This window comes from Coturnix japonica, unplaced genomic scaffold, assembly GCF_054131305.1.
Source record: "Coturnix japonica strain WE unplaced genomic scaffold, WE-NBRP24 Scf050, whole genome shotgun sequence".
Lineage (NCBI taxonomy): Eukaryota > Metazoa > Chordata > Aves > Galliformes > Phasianidae > Coturnix > Coturnix japonica.
This window is the reverse complement of record NW_028188953.1, coordinates 1,264,422-1,281,285: the sequence shown is the minus strand read 5'-3', so window position 1 is coordinate 1,281,285 and position 16,864 is coordinate 1,264,422. Positions and strand designations below refer to the sequence as shown.

At 52.8% G+C, this 16,864-nt stretch overlaps 2 protein-coding genes and 2 non-coding genes across 4 annotated transcripts; 1 reads left to right on the top strand and 3 right to left on the bottom strand.

The window, feature by feature from the left end:
- The first annotated feature begins 2,324 nt into the window (after positions 1–2,324).
- Positions 2,325–11,101, top strand: TRIM41 (tripartite motif containing 41). Its single transcript, XM_085532777.1, has 7 exons — positions 2,325–3,821; positions 5,904–6,409; positions 6,778–6,873; positions 7,359–7,589; positions 7,985–8,007; positions 8,566–8,693; positions 9,515–11,101. The coding sequence occupies exons 1-7, from the start codon at positions 3,431–3,433 to the stop codon at positions 10,030–10,032; spliced, it is 1,893 nt and encodes a 630-aa protein (XP_085388903.1). The 5' UTR covers positions 2,325–3,430; the 3' UTR covers positions 10,033–11,101.
- TRNAK-CUU (transfer RNA lysine (anticodon CUU)) lies at positions 2,509–2,581 on the bottom strand. The gene has a single exon. It is a non-coding gene; the product is annotated as a tRNA-Lys (tRNA).
- Positions 2,929–3,001, bottom strand: TRNAV-CAC (transfer RNA valine (anticodon CAC)). Its single transcript has one exon. It is a non-coding gene; the product is annotated as a tRNA-Val (tRNA).
- A 454-nt stretch (positions 11,102–11,555) lies between the features above and the next one.
- RACK1 (receptor for activated C kinase 1) lies at positions 11,556–16,857 on the bottom strand. Its single transcript, XM_015878561.3, has 8 exons — positions 16,647–16,857; positions 14,171–14,342; positions 13,257–13,404; positions 12,871–12,966; positions 12,631–12,741; positions 12,296–12,436; positions 11,828–11,938; positions 11,556–11,688 (listed from the first exon to the last, which is right to left on the bottom strand). Exons 1-8 carry the CDS (start codon positions 16,753–16,755, stop codon positions 11,623–11,625), a joined length of 954 nt encoding a protein of 317 aa, XP_015734047.1. The 5' UTR covers positions 16,756–16,857; the 3' UTR covers positions 11,556–11,622.
- Between the last annotated feature and the right edge of the window lie 7 nt (positions 16,858–16,864).

The following is a 16,864-nucleotide window of genomic DNA, read 5'->3' as shown; positions in this document are numbered from 1 at the left end:
TGCTATGGGGTTCTTGTTGGGTTCTGATATGGGGCTCCGGTTGGGTTCTGATATGGGGTTCCTATTGGGTTCTGAGTGGCCATTGGGTTCTGGTTCGGTTCTGCTATGGAGTTCTTGTTGGGTTCTGATATAGGGTTCTTGTTGGGTTCTGCTATGGGGTTCCTATTGGGTTCTGCTATGAGGTTCCTGCTGGGTTTTGATATGGGGTTCCTGTTGGGTTCTGAGTGGTGCTGGGTTCTGATATGGGGTTCCATTGGGTTCTGCTATGGGGTTCTTGTTGGGTTCTGCTATGGGGTCTGTTGGGTTCTGATATGGGGTTCCTATTGGGTTCTGAGTGGCCATGGGGTTCTGGTTCGGTTCTGCTATGGGGATCCTGTTGGGTTCTGCTATGGGGTTCTTGTTGGGTTCTGTTGGGTTCTGATATGGGGTTCCTGTTGGGTTCTGCTATGGGGTTCTGTTGGGTTCTGGTATGGGGTTCTTATGGGTTCTGATAAGGGGTTCTGTTGGGTTCTGGTATGGGGCTCCAGTTGGGTTCTGATATGGGGTTCCTATTGGGTTCTGAGTGGCCATTGGGTTCTGGTTCGGTTCTGCTATGGAGTTCTTGTTGGGCTCTGATATAAGGTTGTTGTTGGGTTCTGCTATGGGGTTCCTATTGGGTTCTGCTATGAGGTTCCTGCTGGGTTTTGATATGGGGTTCCTGTTGGGTTCTGAGTGGTGCTGGGTTCTGCTATGGGGTTCTTGTTGGGTTCTGTTGAGTTCTGGTATGGGGTTTTGTTGGGTTCTGGTATGGGGTTCTTATGGGTTCTGATATGGGGTTTCTATTAGGTTCTGAGTGGCCATTGGGTTCTGGTTCGGTTCTGCTATGGGGTTCCTGTTGGGTTCTGCTATGGTGTCCTTGTTGGGTTCTGCTATGGGGTTCCTATTGGGTTCTGATATAGGGTTCTTGTTGGGTTCTGCTATGGGGTTCCTATTGGGTTCTGAGTGGCCATTGGGTTCTGGCTTGGTTCTGCTATGGAGTTCTATTTGGGTTCTGATATAGGGTTCTTGTTGGGTTCTGCTATAGGGTTCCTATTGGGTTCTGCTATGAGGTTCTTGTTGGGTTCCTGTTGGGTACTGATATGGGGTGGTGCTGGGTTCTGCTATGGGGTTCTTGTTGGGTTCTGGTATGGGGTTCTTATGGGTTCTGATATAGGGTTCCGGTTGGGTTCTGAGTGGCCATGGGGTTCTGGTTCAGTTCTGATATGGGGTTCCTGTTGGGTTCCTATTGGGTTCTGATATTGGGTTCCTATTGGGTTCTGTTATGGGGTTCTTGTTGGGTTCTGATATGGGGTTCCTATTGGGTTCTGAGTGGTGCTGGGTTCTGATATGGGGTTCCATTGGGTTCTGCTACGGGGTTCTTGTTGGGTTCTGTTGGGTTCTGGTATGGGGTTCTTATGGGTTCTGATATGGGGTTTCTATTAGGTTCTGAGTGGCCATTGGGTTCTGGTTCGGTTCTGCTATGGGGTTCCTGTTGGGTTCTGCTATGGTGTCCTTGTTGGGTTCTGCTATGGGGTTCCTATTGGGTTCTGATATAGGGTTCTTGTTGGGTTCTGCTATGGGGTTCCTATTGGGTTCTGAGTGGCCATTGGGTTCTGGCTTGGTTCTGCTATGGAGTTCTATTTGGGTTCTGATATAGGGTTCTTGTTGGGTTCTGCTATGAGGTTCTTGTTGGGTTCCTGTTGGGTTCTGATATGGGGTGGTGCTGGGTTCTGCTATGGGGTTCTTGTTGGGTTCTGGTATGGGGTTCTTATGGGTTCTGATATAGGGTTCCGGTTGGGTTCTGAGTGGCCATTGGGTTCTGGTTTGGTTCTGCTATGGGGTTCCTATTGGGTTCTGCTATGGGGTCCTTGTTGGGTTCTGCTATGGGGTTCTGTTGGGTTCTGATATAGGGTTCTTGTTGGGTTCTGGTATGGGGTTCTTATGGGTTCTGCTATGGGGTTCCTATTGGGTTTGAGTGGCCATGGGGTTCTGGTTCAGTTCTGCTATGGGGTTCCTGTTGGGTTCCTATTGGGTTCTGATATTGGGTTCCTATTGGGTTCTGTTATGGGGTTCTTGTTGGGTTCTGATATGGGGTTCCTATTGGGTTCTGAGTGGTGCTGGGTTCTGCTATGGGGTTCCATTGGGTTCTGCTATGGGGTTCTTGTTGGGTTCTGATATGGGGTTCCTATTGGGTTCTAATATGGGGTTCCTATTGGGTTCTGAGTGGCCATTGGGTTCTGGTTCGGTTCTGCTATGGAGTTCTTGTTGGGTTCTGATGTGGGGTTCCTATTGGGTTTTGCCATGGGGTGCTTTTTGGGTTCTGATATGGGGTTCCTGTTGGGTTCTGAGTGGCCATGGGTTCTGCTATGAGGTTCCGGTTCGGTTCTGCTATGGGGTTCTTGTTGGGTTCTGAGTGGCCATGAGGTTCCTGTTGGGTTTTGGGTTTAGAACAGGGAAAAACGGGCCAAAAAAAAGCAGCATAAATGGAAGCGCCCAACGTGGGGCTCGAACCCACGACCCTGAGATTAAGAGTCTCATGCTCTACCGACTGAGCTAGCCGGGCTCCTATATACAGCCCTCTATAAGCGCTATTACATGGTGGTTATAGAGGCACTAATTACCTTAATTGAGGCGCTAATTAATCGCTGTGTTAATTATCCTGGTAATTAAGGGCTATAAGGACTGCGTTGGGAAATGGGGTCTATCCTTATGGGATCCCAGCGCTGCAGGGCGGGGGGGGAGAAGAAATGGGGTGAAAAGTGGGGGAAAAGGGCAAAATGGAATGATTAAAAGGTGAAAAGGGCGAAATTAAGCGTTTAAAGGGGAAAAAAGGCGAAATTAAGCGTTTAAAAGTGAAAAAAAGGGGCAAAATAAAACGTTTAAAAGTGGAGATATGAAAAGGGTGAGCCGTGTTTCTGCCCGGTTTCGAACCGGGGACCTTTCGCGTGTGAGGCGAACGTGATAACCACTACACTACAGAAACCCGCATACAACTCATAGGCCCCATTGGAACTACCGGGACATAGAGAAACCGGAAGTCCTCCCCTCCCCCTGCCTAGAGCGTCCACTTATTGCTTAGCGACGCTCTAGCCACATCCGGTCATGTGATTAGCAAAGAGGGGGCGTGGGTTGATTGACGTCCAACGGGAACTTCCTGTCATGTGATAATGGAGAAAAGGGGGCGTGGCTTAAGACCGGAAAGCGGAAGTGCCGCCGTTGGGTTGGCGGAGTTCGTACCATAGAGGAACGACGGCGGCGGTGGGAAGGGGGGGGATAGAGCGGCGCTGCGGGGGGAGCGCTGTGAGGAGCGGCGTAGGCTTCACTAGGCCCGACTAGGCCGCACTAGGCCTCACTAGGCCCGAGATAGGACCGGAGCTTACCGGGGGTTGCTGTGAGGCCTCGGGGCCTCCCCATGGATCCGGTGGGTGAAGATGGAGCGTCTTCGGGTCGGTTGAACCCGGTGGAGACTCTTCAGGAAGAGGCGATCTGCGCCATTTGTTTGGATTACTTCGTGGAGCCGGTGTCGATCGGTTGCGGCCATAATTTCTGCCGGGTTTGCATCGCTCAGCTGTGGGGAGGAGGAGGAGGAGGAGAGGCCGAGCTGGAAGAGAGCGGAGGGGCCGCGGCTTTGGAGGAGGAGGAAGAGGAGGAAGAGCTGGAGGAGGAGGAGGAAGAGGAGCTGGGGGAGGAAGAGCTGGACGTGGAGCAGGAGGAGGAGGAGGAGGATGGAGGAGGGGAGGAGGATGACGACGACATGTGGAGCGACGTGGAGGAGGAGGAGGAGGAGGGAGAGTTGTGGGAAGGTATTGGGGGGTTTGTTGGGTGGGTTTATGGGGGGTCAGGTTGTAGGGGGTGGGAAGATGGGGGGGTTGTGTTGGTCTGTTGAGGGTTGGAGGGTCTTAGAGGGGGGTCTGAGGGCAATAGGGTGGAATAGAGCAGGATCTAGGGCCTTATAGAGGGGTCTGAGGGCAATAGGGTGGAATAGAGTAGGATCTAGGGCCTTATAGAGGGGTATGGATTGGGGCTGAGGGCAATAGGGTGGAATACAGCAGGACCAAGGGCCTTATAGAGGGGTTTGGACTGGGCCTGATGGGCCGAGGGTGGAATAGAGCAGGACCAAGGGCCTTATAGAGGGGTCTGGACTGACTCTGATGGGCTGAGGGTGGAATACACCAGGATCAAAGGCCTTATAGAGGGGTCTGGACTGGGGCTGAGGGCAATAGGGTGGAATACAGCAGGATCTAGGGCCTTATAGAGGGGTCTGGATTGGGCATGAGGGCAATAGGGTGGAATACAGCAGGCCCAAGGGCCTTATAGAGGGGTCTGGATTGGGCCTGATGGGCTGAGGGTGGAATAGAGCAGGTCCAAGGGCCTTATAGAGGGGTCTGGACTGAGCCTGATGGGCTGAGGGCAATAGGGTGGAATAGAGCAGGTCCAAGGGCCTTATAGAGGGGTCTGGATTGGGCCTGAGGGCAATAGGGTGGAATACAGCAGGACCAAGGGCCTTATAGAGGGGTCTGGATTGGGCCTGAGGGCAATAGGGTGGAATAGAGCAGGATCTAGGGCCTTATAGAGGGGTCTGGATTGGGGCGGAGGGCAATAGGGTGGAATAGAGCAGGTCCAAGGGCCTTATAGAGGGGACTGGATTGAGCCTGATGGGCTGAGGGCAATAGGGTGGAATAGAGCATGACCAAGGGCCTTATAGAGGGGTCTGGACTGAGACTGATGGGCTGAGGGTGGAATACAGCAGGACGCAAAGGCCTTATAGAGGGGTCTGGATTGGGGCTGAGGGCAATAGGGTGGAATAGAGCAGGATCTAGGGCGTTATAGAGGGGTCTGGATTGGGCATGAGGGCAATAGGGTGGAATACAGCAGGTCCAAGGGCCTTATAGAGGGGTCTGGATTGGGCCTGATGGGCTGAGGGTGGAATAGAGCAGGTCCAAGGGCCTTATAGAGGGGTCTGGACTGAGCCTGATGGGCTGAGGGCAATAGGGTGGAATAGAGCAGGTCCAAGGGCCTTATAGAGGGGTCTGGACTGGGCCTGATGGGCTGAGGGTGGAATGGAGCAGGACCAAGGGCCTTATAGAGGTGTCTGGATTGGGCCTGAGGGCAATAGGGTGGAATAGAGCAGGACCAAGGGCCTTATAGAGGGGACTGGATTGAGCCTGATGGGCTGAGGGCAATAGGGTGGAATAGAGCATGACCAAGGGCCTTATAGAGGGGTCTGGATTGGGGCTGATGGCAATAGGGTGGAATACAGCAGGTACAAGGGCCTTATAGAGGGGTCTGGGCTGACCCTGATGGGCTGAGGGTGGAATAGAGCAGGACCAAGGGCCTTATAGAGGGGTCTGGATTGGGGCTGAGGGCAATAGGGTGGAATACAGCAAAGCAGGGGCCTTATAGAGGGGTCTGGGCTGAGCCTGATGGGCTGAGGGCAGTAGGGTGGAATAGAGCAGGACCAAGGACCTTATAGGGGGGTCTGGATTGGGGCTGAGGGCAATAGGGTGGAATACAGCAAAGCAGGGGCCTTATAGAGGGGTTTGGATTTGGGCTGATGGCAATAGGTTGGAATAGAGGAGGAGCAAGGGCCAGGTCTTGCACTGAGGTCACAGCAACCCCATGCAGCTCTACCTGGAGCAGAGGGGCTGAGAGGGAGAAGGATTTGGGGGTGAACGTGAGCCAGAAAGGCCTGTGGTATCTTGGTTTGTATCAGAAATAGAGCAGATAATGGAAGCAGGAGATGACTGTCCCTCTGTATTGGCATTGGTGAGGCCACCCCTCAGATATGGGTCTCATTCTCCCTACAAGAAAGACACGGAGGGCACATTGTGGGGGGTTGGATTCAATGATCCCTATTCCAGCCCTAATGATTCTGTGATTCTCAGACCCTGTGGAAGAGGAGCTGTGGGACGGAGGAGGGGTGCAAGGAGAGCTCTACTTTGGGGACGACGATTACGATGAGGACGTGATGGAGGAGGACGTGGAGGAAGAGGAGGAGGAGGAAGACGAAGCTCAGAGCCCTCCTCCCGCCCGCCCTCGACGCCTTCAAACCTTCACCTGCCCCCAATGCCGCAAAACCTTCTTCCAGAGGAATTTCAGACCCAACCTCCAGTTGGCCAACATGGTGCAGATCATCCGACAGCTCCATCCTCACCCTCAACGCCTCGCTCCACCCACCAGCCCATCAGCTTCAGGGGGTCCTGGGGGGAACACGGGGATCCTGGCGGCAACGGGAGGTCGGGGGCGTCCGAATCTTTGTGAGAAACACCAGGAACCTTTGAAGCTGTTCTGTGAGGTGGATGAGCAAGCGATCTGCGTGGTGTGCAGGGAGTCGAGGAGCCACAAGCATCACAGCGTCGTGCCCTTGGAGGAGGTGGTGCAGGATTATAAGGTGGAGTTTGGGGAAGGGTTGTTAGTGGAGAAGGTGGGGGTTGGAGGGAAGAGTTGTGGTGGGGGAAGTGGAGGCTTAAAGGGAAAGTGAGGTTGGGATCAAGCTTGGTATGTCTTGCTGGGCTGGTTGGGTTGGAATCGTGGGAGGCTGAGAAACCACACGCTGCTATGAGGAGGTGGAAAGGTCTGGGTATCCATTTTCTGCTTGAAAACACCTTCCCAGCGCAGTTCCTCAAAAGGGAAGTGGTGTGAAAGTTGGCTCTGAGGTTCCGTTTTCAGGTCTGCCATTAAATTAAGGGACAAAAGGAGGAGAGGACAAGAGGGGATTGATGCAAACAGGGTTTGCTGAGTTGTGTTTTCTTCCCTCAGTACAAACTCCAGAGTCACTTGGAGCCGCTGAAGAAGAAGCTGGATGCGGTGCTGAAGCAGAAGTCGAACGAGCAGGAGAAGATCACAGAGCTGAGGGTAAGAGATGAAGGTTTCTGTGCTTTGTAGGCTCATATAAAAGAATCATAAGGGTTGGGAAAGGCCACAAAGATCATCATTTCCAACTATTGCTACTGCTGGGTGTTGTGCCTTGGTGGCTGAGCAGGGAGAGAAGCTTTGCTGCTGCTCTGAGCTCTCATGGAGGCATCATATTCCCTTTCCTGTAATTATTAAGCTGTGAGGGCATGGAAACTGTTTCCCAGTTGAATTTAGAGCTTAACAAGAGCTTTGTGTTGAGTGGGAATTGGTGTTTTGGGAACTGATGTCCCTCATTTGAGGATGCTCTACATCTAAACCTGTGCAGGCTTCGCTTAGTTCTGGCTGCGGTGCATTTAGATGCATTGAGCTTATGGTGTGTGATTAAAAACCAAAGGGAAGCATAGCACAGCACCATGAAAACGAGTTGATCTCTCACCCTCCCCCCTCTTACAGCAACTCCCTCAATGCTTTTTCTCCCTCTGCAGGAGAAGATGAAGCTGGAAATCAAGGAATTCGAGTCCGATTTCGAGCTGCTCCACCAGTTCCTCATTGGGGAGCACGTGCTGCTGCTGCACCAGCTGGAGGAGCGCTATGAAAGCCTGTTAGCCCGGCAGAGCAGCAATATCAGCCAGCTGGAGGAGCAGAGTGCAGCCCTCAGCCGCCTTATCGCGGAGGCAGAAGATAAGAGCAAACAGGACGGACTGCAGCTGCTCAAGGTCTTCTTCCATCCCTTTCCTTGTCTTTATGGCAAGGTGTGATAACACGATGGTGGGAATAATGCTCCAGAAAGCTCCTGTGTCGTTAAGAAAATGCCTTTAGTTGGTGGGATGGGTGCTTCCCTACCCTTCCTTGTGGTGGTTTTTGAGGGGAAAATAGGAAGAAAAGGGGATGCCCTGAGTGATTTAGGGTCTGTTTTAGCAAGGAAAGCCTCCAGCAATGTGAGGGCTGTGTCTTTAGTGCTTTGTTCCCTATGGGGAAGGGAATCATCCTGGCTCAGTGTGCTGAGTTGTGGCTGATAAGAGGATTTATTGGGAGCAACGGTGGTGGGATTGGCATCAGCCCTCCCTAATCCTTTCCTTCTCTTTCCCACCTCGCTGCCTCCTTCCCACAGGACATCAAAGGCACTTTTATCAGGTCAGTGACTTTGTTTGCATCTTTTTTTTTCACTGTAAATAACCTTTTTTTAATGTTAAAAAACAGCATTTGAGCTTTTTTATTTTAAATCCCGTGAGACCGGCACGTTTGGGGCCTGGTAATGAAGGGGAAAGCTGTGTTGGTGATGGAAACTTCTGGTTGATGGGGGGTATAAATAGGATCTGGAGAACAAGTGGGGCTGTTTAGGAGAGGAGAAGGGTGGGGAGATCTTGGCCTTGGTTTTTGGTAGCATGGTTGAGCCCATGCAGACCTCGTGCCATAGCAAAAGTCCTTAAATCTGGAGGAATGATTCTCCCCATCTTGTCAGACAAATGGGGCAGTGCTGGGAGTTCTCAGCCATGCTGGATGCGTGTGGTTCTATCCCAGCTCTGTCTGCTGGGTGGGGGAGGCTGGCTGCACCAGTGCAACCAGTTTAGCCGATCCGTGCCCTACTCTGGTGTATCCAAAGCACGTATTGGCTTCATGCAGGGCCTCCTCACTTCCTTCCTGCTGCTGAAATTCTCTGTTTTCCTCTTCCCCACCAAAAAAAACACCAAGATGTGAGAACATCAAATTCCAGGAGCCCGAGATGGTGCTGGTGGACGTGGGGAAGAAATACCGCAACTATTTCCTGCAGGATGTGGTGATGAGAAAGATGGAGAAAGCCTTCAGCAAAGTCCCACGGGGTGAGAAAGTCCTTTTCCTTCCATAGATCCACCCACTTTGGCCTGGGGGCTGCCTCCCACTTGGCCTGGCCTTTCCCTTCTTGGGGTTCCCCTTCCATCTCTGTGCTCCCATGGTTTGCAGCCCTGTGATCCTTTAAGCTCTGTTCTCCCTATGCTTTTCCTTTCTGCCTTGTCCTGGGTTTCCCCCTATCATAGCTCCTCCATATAACAGGGGGTGATGGGGATCTGGATTCACCATAAATCATAGCTCCTCCATAAAAACGGGGTGATATGGATCTGGATTCACCATAAATCATAGCTCCTCCATATAACAGGGGGTGATGTAGATCTGGATTCACCATAAATCGTAGCTCCTCCATAAAACGGGGGGATCTGGATCTGGATTCACCATAAATCGTAGATCCTCCATATAATGGGGTGATGTGGATCTGGATTCACCATAAATCATAGCTCCTCCTTAAAACAGGGGGTGATGTGGATCTGAATTCAATATAAATTGTAGATCCTCCATATAATGGGGCGGTGTGGATCTGGATTTACTATAAATCATAGCTCCTCCATATAATGGGGCGGTGTGGATCTGGATTTACTATAAATCATAGCTCCTCCATATAATGGGGCGGTGTGGATCTGGATTTACTATAAATTGTCGCTCCTCCATATAACAGGGGGTGATGCGGATTCACCATAAAGGAGAGGTGGGTGCCTCAAACTCAGACGCACGACTAGATGAATATTTAGGGCTGGGGTGCAAGGGTGGGGGGATAAAAAAGGCATTAGATGATCCCCAAACCAACCTCTTTATGTGCCCTTCCTTCCAGCTGACATCACACTGGATCCTGACACCGCTCACCCTCGCCTCAGCCTCTCCCTGGACCGTCGCAGCGTGAAGCTGGCAGAGCGACGTCAGGAACTCCCCGACAACCCCAAACGTTTCGACTCCGATTATTGCGTCCTGGGATCCCAGGGTTTCACCACAGGTCGTCACTATTGGGAGGTAGAAGTCGGGGGTCGCAAAGGTTGGGCGGTCGGGGCTGCACGTGAGACGGCTCGACGTAAAGAAAAACCCATGGGGCCTCATCCAAAAAGGGAGATCTGGTGCGTTGGCACTAATGGGAAGAAGTACCAAGCGTTGACGGCCACGGAGCAGACGGCTTTGTCACCCAGCGAGCGACCCAGGCGCTTCGGTGTCTACTTGGACTATGAACGGGGTCAGCTTTGCTTCTACAACGCTGAGAGCATGACCCACATCCACACCTTCAACGCTTCCTTCCGTGAGCGCATCTTCCCCTTCTTCCGAATCCTGGCTAAGGGCACTCGTATCAAAATCTGCACCTGATGACCCTCCAGCTTCTGATTTCATCTTTTCTCCCCCTTTTTGTTTTTTTTGCCCCCCCTGCCTCATCTTTTGGGTCTCACTTTGGGACCCAACAGCTGCACTTGTTGTCTCGCACCTGCTTGCTCACAAGGCCTCTTCCCTCCTTTCTCCTGTCCTCATCCCAGCTCTTCGATGGGGTCACGATCCCAGGCTGTGGTTTGGTTTGCAGAAGGGATCCAATCTCCTTGCTGGAGGTTTTCCCTTCAGCTCTTGGTGCTATGGGCTCCCCTCTTGCCTTTCCCAGTCCTCGCAGCAGCTTTTCAATGCGCTCTGCCCTGTTTTATTTAAAGCCTGTGGTCGAGCTTTGCGTTGTTTGCTCTCTGGATACAGAGCTCGAGTTGAGGATGCTGGGCTCTGTACGTTGTGCCCTATTGGACATCGCTTTCTCAAAGTCACTCAGATGCACCAAGGAGCCTCATTTCTTTATTTTCCAGTTTTGGGGCATCACCTTCTGCCCACCTCCCACCCAGCCACCACTTGGACCTCAAACCTTCCTACTTTGCTGCTTGCCCACCTTCCCCTTTTGCTCTTCTTCCCCCCTCTGTGGTTGGGGTCTCCAGCTCTCCCCCTGCCCCATCATTCCCTCGCCAACCATTTCTTGTGGGCCTGGCACTTTATTTAGGGCCACGTAGGCCAGGGAGGGTGCAAAAAAAGAAACCAACCAGGCAACTTCCACCCCTGAGGCCACTCAGAGTGGGAAGCAGCCTGGTTTCCCCTCGCAGCTTAAGGAGCTCTCTGAGGTGGGGATATTTATTTTCTCTTCCCTTTTTTCAGCTGCTTGTTGAGTTTCCAGCTGAATCCTGTCCCACCGGAGAGACTCTGATCGCACCCAGTTGTGTTTTACTTCTTTTTTTTTTGTTGGTGGATTGGTATTATTATTATTAATTTTTTTTTTTCCTGTTGGCGTTACAGAGCTAGTTCAAAATATTTTTGGCTAAAATAAGAATTAAATGGAGATCTAGTTTTTTGAAATGTTGAGAAATAATAATAATAAAGAATAATAATAATAATAAAGAATAAAAGTTTTAAAGCTGAGCCTCTCGCTTATTGAGAGCCTGCAGAGGGCAGGAGATGGGGTGCAGCCCCCTTCATTTTGCTGTTAACTCCTGCTGTTAAAATGTGACTTAAGCCTTGCGTTGTTAACTTCACATCCTGACTTAAGCCTTGTATCGTTCATCTTAACAAGCAGTAATTTGGATTGGGCTGCTTCCCTTCAGCAGCATGAGAAGGCATGGAGACTGCTGGGTGAACCAAGCTCTGTTATCACCTCTCCTGCACTCCCAGCATCTTTAGTGCCTCTATTTGTGGTGGTGGTGGTCGTTTTCTATCTGGCCATGGCTCTGTTGTGTGCACTCACTGTGGGCTGCTATCACTGAAAGGGCTCAGGTCCCTTCTTCCACACATGGGAGGAGAGCACTGATGTCCCCATCTTTAAAGTTGTGGGCACAGCAGGGGCAAGTCCAGAATGGGACATAAGGCAGCCATGAGCTCAAGAGAGTGCTCTTTTTTATTGAGTTTTGTGCATAAAATCTGTGTGTTGTTACCACGTCCTCATCTGGTTCCAATGGTGACTTGCCACACTCGGACGAGGTTATCTGTGTAGCCAGCAAACAGAGTCTGAGGAGAGAAATGGAGAAATTGGATGGTGAAAAGATAGAAATCAGCCCTTAGGGTATTAATATAAAGAGCTCAGAAGGCAGCTCCCCAAAGCAGAGGTGCTGGAGGAGCAGTGAACAGAGCAAGGAGATGTTTCTACCTGCCCATCTGCAGACCACGCCAGAGAGGTGCACTGGGGAGGCTCAGCTTTGCTGCTGGTGCTGATCACCTCCTGCTTCAGCTCATCCACGATGATTTTGCCTTCCAGGTCCTGTGTGGGACAGAAGAGAGAGTGAGATCCTGCAGGGATATTGTTGTAGCCAAACCAAACCCTTCTAACTCAGAATGGGCTCAGGGTGCTCAGAAACAGCCTCTGTGTTTCCGCACGGGGATGCAGTCAGATGGCATTGAAGTTTCATCACAGCAGAGTGGTGGTTGTGCCCCACACCACCCTCCAATGTGCAGGGGATGATGGTGCCACCAGTGTGACCCATCCCATACAACCAAAAGGGCTCCGAACCAAGAGATCTGTGTGGCAGGGTGAGGATTTTGACCACAACACTGCCTCCAAAGCCATGGGATAAGAAGGATGATTCTTTGGGAGGGGGGAAATGGGGATGTCACATACCCAGATCTTGATGCTGGGGCCGGTGGCAGCACAGAGCCAGTAGCGGTTGGGGCTGAAGCACAACGCGTTGATGATGTCCCCTCCATCCAGGGTGTACAGGTGCTTGCCTTCATTCAGGTCCCACAGCATGGCCTGGCCATCCTGGGGGCAGGCAGCAAAAAGAAATCAAAGGTAATCATCAAACCTGTGGCTTTGTTCCAGTTGCCCATCCTAAAACCTTCCAGCTTGGAAACAGCATCAATTTGTGACTGAGATGATGGTCACAGGAACAGCACTGAGCTGTGAGGACACCAAAATAGGCTTCAATTCAGCCTCTGCTTTCCCTTAGGGTTTACCTTGCCTCCAGAAGCACAGAGGGAGCCGTCAGGAGAGACAGTCACTGTGTTCAGATATCCCGTGTGACCGATGTGGTTTGTCTTCAGCTTGCAGTTAGCCAAGTTCCAAACCTAGATGAGGATAAATGTGACAGGGTCAGATATATGGGGGAGGAAAAAAAACCAAACCCTTTAATTATCACCGCTCAAATCCTATCCAGAACATTGCAGACCCCAGAGGAGCTGCTCTTCTCACCTTACCTTCACCAGCTTGTCCCAACCACAGGACACAATGATGGGGTTGCTGCTGTTGGGGGAGAAGCGCACGCAGGAAACCCACTCAGAGTGGCTCTCGTCCTAAGGAGAGAACAGTGTTGGGTTGAGAGCAATGAAAAGCATCCCCATTCCGAGCTGCTACATCCCACTGCTCCCTGAGCCCCTCATAATTGCAGGACGTGTCCTCAACCCCCCCCTAAAAAACAGAGGTCAGCAGACACTGTGTCACTTATAATCATTAGGATGGAGCTGGGAGGTGTGGATTATGGATCAAAAGCAACAAAGCAAAGAGAAATGTGGGAATAGAGACTCAGGAATGAATAGAAAGAGGTTGATTCTCATAATGTGGAAGCTCAGATCTGTTGTCTCACCTGCACCGTGTATTTGCAGACACCCAAAGTGTTCCAGAGTTTGATGGTTTTATCCCTGGAGCCCGAAACGATCTGACGGTTGTCGGAGGAGAAGGCGACGCTCAGTACATCCTTAGTGTGGCCAACAAAGCGGCGGGTGGTGGTTCCTCTGTAGGGACAACAGGAGGGTTAAAAACAGGAGGGACAAAGCTCAGAAAACCATAATTAACTTAATTAACCCTCCCTTAAATTGAGATTGTGCTGTGACTTAATGAACTCAACTGATAGAAGGGGAAAGTAAGATTGAATGGAGCAATCTGTGCCTTCCATGTGGATGAGGAGGGGTGTTTCCTCTTTCCAAAGGGGAATTAAAGGCTGCCAAAGCTTTAGATCCAGGATTGGAATAATCATGAGTTTTAAGGATATAAAACTCAAGCTTCTGTGGACACGCAGCAGTGTAAATGCTGAACCCTTATGGAGGGTTGGGGTAGCTCTGCTTCCTTTCTTCTCCTTCGGTATCCCCACAATCACAGTCAAGGAGATGAAGGTGCTCCAACCTCACCCCAAACTCTGTACCCCATAATCACACTGAAGGAAAAGCTTGCTTGTTCTCCTGTCTATACCCCACAGTGATTGTAAAGGAAGAACCAAATCCCCCTCTGCTGCTCCACCTGCTTTTCTCTCCCATCATAATTGCAGGACGTGTCCTCAGATCCCGGAGGATCAGCAGGTTGTGTCTGATATAATCACTGGGAGAATGAGCTGAAGGAGGAATCACTTTGGTTCTCCCTCCCAACAGGATTTATCTCCAAACCTGAGACATAATCACCTCATTTTCACCCTGTACCACATACCCCAACACCCAAACAAAGCACAGAGCCCAGCTCTGCCCCAAACCCCCCCATCCCAAAGCCCTTTTTGTCCCCAAGACTCACGTGGTGAGGTCCCACAGCCTCAAGGTGCCATCCCAGGAACCCGACAGTGCAAACTGCCCATCAGAGGAGATGACCACGTCGCTGACAAAGTGCGAATGGCCGCGCAGGGCGCGCTGCGGGATCCCATAGTTGGTCTCATCTCGGGTCAGCTTCCACATGATGATGGTTTTGTCTGGGAAAGGGGAGTTAAAAGGCAGCACCTTCAGCTCCATCCCTTCTCATATTCCTGTCCTCACCGGGCTTTAATTCCCCAATAGCAACATGGGGGTAACACAGAGGCACTGCACCCCTTTCCTCTCAGCCCAACACCCTCCCCATATCCTCATGCACAGGGATCTCCCCACCCTGCACCCCCATCTCCCCCCTTTCCCCCCCTTATGGTTCCCTCTCTGCCCCTCTACCACTGATGGTCTCCCCCTATCCCCCCCATGCTTCCCTTTCTGTCCCCTTCCTCCACCACTGATGGTCTCCCCCTATCCCTCCCCTTTATCTCTCCCCTCCATCTCCCCCTTTACCCCCCATGTTCCCTCTCTGCCCCTCTCCTCTACCACTGATGGTCTCCCCTCCATCTCTCCATTCCCCCCCCCCTCCCCAAGCTTCCCTGTCTCCCCCCACCTCTACCACTGATGCTTTCCCCCTATCACTCTCCCCTCCATAGGCCCCACAGTTCCACCCCCCACCCTCTCCCACCCCCAACCACTGCTGTTCTCCCCCTATCCCCCCTTTCCCCTCCCTCTTCCCCCCCCCCATGCCCCCTCCTCTACCACTGATGGTCTCCCTCTACCCCCCCTCCATCTCCCCCTATCCCCCCCATGCTTCTCTCTCTGCCCCCCTCCTCTACCACTGATAATCTCCCTCTATCCCCCCTCCACCTCCCCCTTTTCCCCCCACATACTTCCCTTTCTGCCCCCTTCCTCCACCACTCATGGACTCCCTCTATCCCCTCTTTCTCCCCTCCATCTCCCCCTTTCCCCCCCATTCTTCCCCTTCCTCCACCACTCATGGTCTCCCCCCATCCCCCCTATCCCTCCTCCATCTCCCCCTTTTCACCCCCATGCTTCCTTCTCTGCCCCCCTCCCCTACCACCGATGGTCTCCCCCTATCCCCCTTCTCCCTTCCATCTCCCCCTATCCCCCTATCCCCCTTATGCTTCCCTCTCTGCCCCCTTCTCTACCACCGATGGTCTTTCCCTATCCCCCTTTTCTCCCTTCCATCTCCCCCTATCCCCCATCCCCCTTATGCTTCCCTCTCTCCCCCCTCCTCTAGCACTGGTGGTCTCCCCTATCCCCCCTCCATCTCCCCCCACCCCCCCCATGCTTCCCTCTCTACCCCCCTCCTCTACCACTGACGGTCTCCCCCTATCCCCCCCATTTCCGCCCCATGTTCCCTCTCTACCCCCCTCCTCTACCACTGATGGTCTCCCTCTATCCCCCCTCCATCTCCCCTATACTTCCCTCTACCCAACCACTGATGGCCTCCCCCTATCCCCCCTTTCCCCCCCATGCTTCCCTCTCTGCCCCCTTCTCTACCACTGATGGTCTCCCCCTATCCCCCCTTTCCCTCTCCACTCCATCTCCCCCTTTCCCTCCCATTCTTCCCCTCCTCTACCACCGATGGTCTCCCCCTATCCCCCCTCCATCTCCCCCTTTCCCCCCCATGCTTCCGTCTCTGCCCCCCTCCTCTACCACTGATGGTCTCCCCCATCCCCCCTTTCTATCTCCCCTCCATGTCCCCCTTTACCCCCCCCGTTTCCCTCTCTGTCCCTCTCCTCTACCACTGATGGTCTCCCCCATCCCCCCTTCCTCCCCTCCATCTCCCCCATGCTTCCCTCACTACCCCCATCCTCTACCACCGATGGTCTCCCCCTATCCCCCCTTTCTCCCTTCCATCTCCCCCTTTCCTCCCCATGCTTCCCTCTCTACCCCCTTCCTCTACCACTGATGGTCTCCCTCTATCCCCCCTCCATTTCCCCTTATCTCCCCCATACTTCCCTCTACCCAACCACTGATGGTCTCCCCCTATCCTCCCTCCATCTCCCCCTTTCCTCTCCATGCTTCTCTCTCCTCTACCACTGGTCTCCCCCTTTCTCCCCTCCATCAACCCCATTCCCCCCTATACTTCCCCCTCTGCCCCCCTCCTCTACCACTGATGGTCTTCCCCTATCCCCCTTCCATCTCCCCCTATCCCAACTATGCTTCCCTCTCTGCCCCTTTCTCTACCACTAATGATCTCCACCCATCACTCCCCCCATAGACCCCATAGTTCCTCCCCCCACCCTCTCCCCCCTCCTCTACCACTGATGGTCTCCTCTATTCCCCCTCCATTTCCCCCTTTCCCCCCCATTCTTCCCCTCCCCTACCACTAATGACCTCCCCCCATCACTCTCCCCCCCATAGACCCCATAGTTCCTCCCCTCCCCCCCTCCCCTATTCCCCACCTCAGACTAGGCCCGAACCCCTTCAATCGCGGCCCTCACCCCGCGAAGCGGAGAGTATCATGTCCGGGAACTGCGGAGTGGTGGCGATCTGCGTCACCCACCCATTGTGGCCCTTCAGGGTACCCCGTAGAGTCATCTGTTCCGTCATGGCGGCGGTAGGAAGGGAGGATGGCGGCGGATTCAATCAAAGGGCCCGGCCCGGTCCCGCTTCAGCCACCCGTAATGGCCGCCAGCGCGGAGAGAGAAAGAGGGCGGGA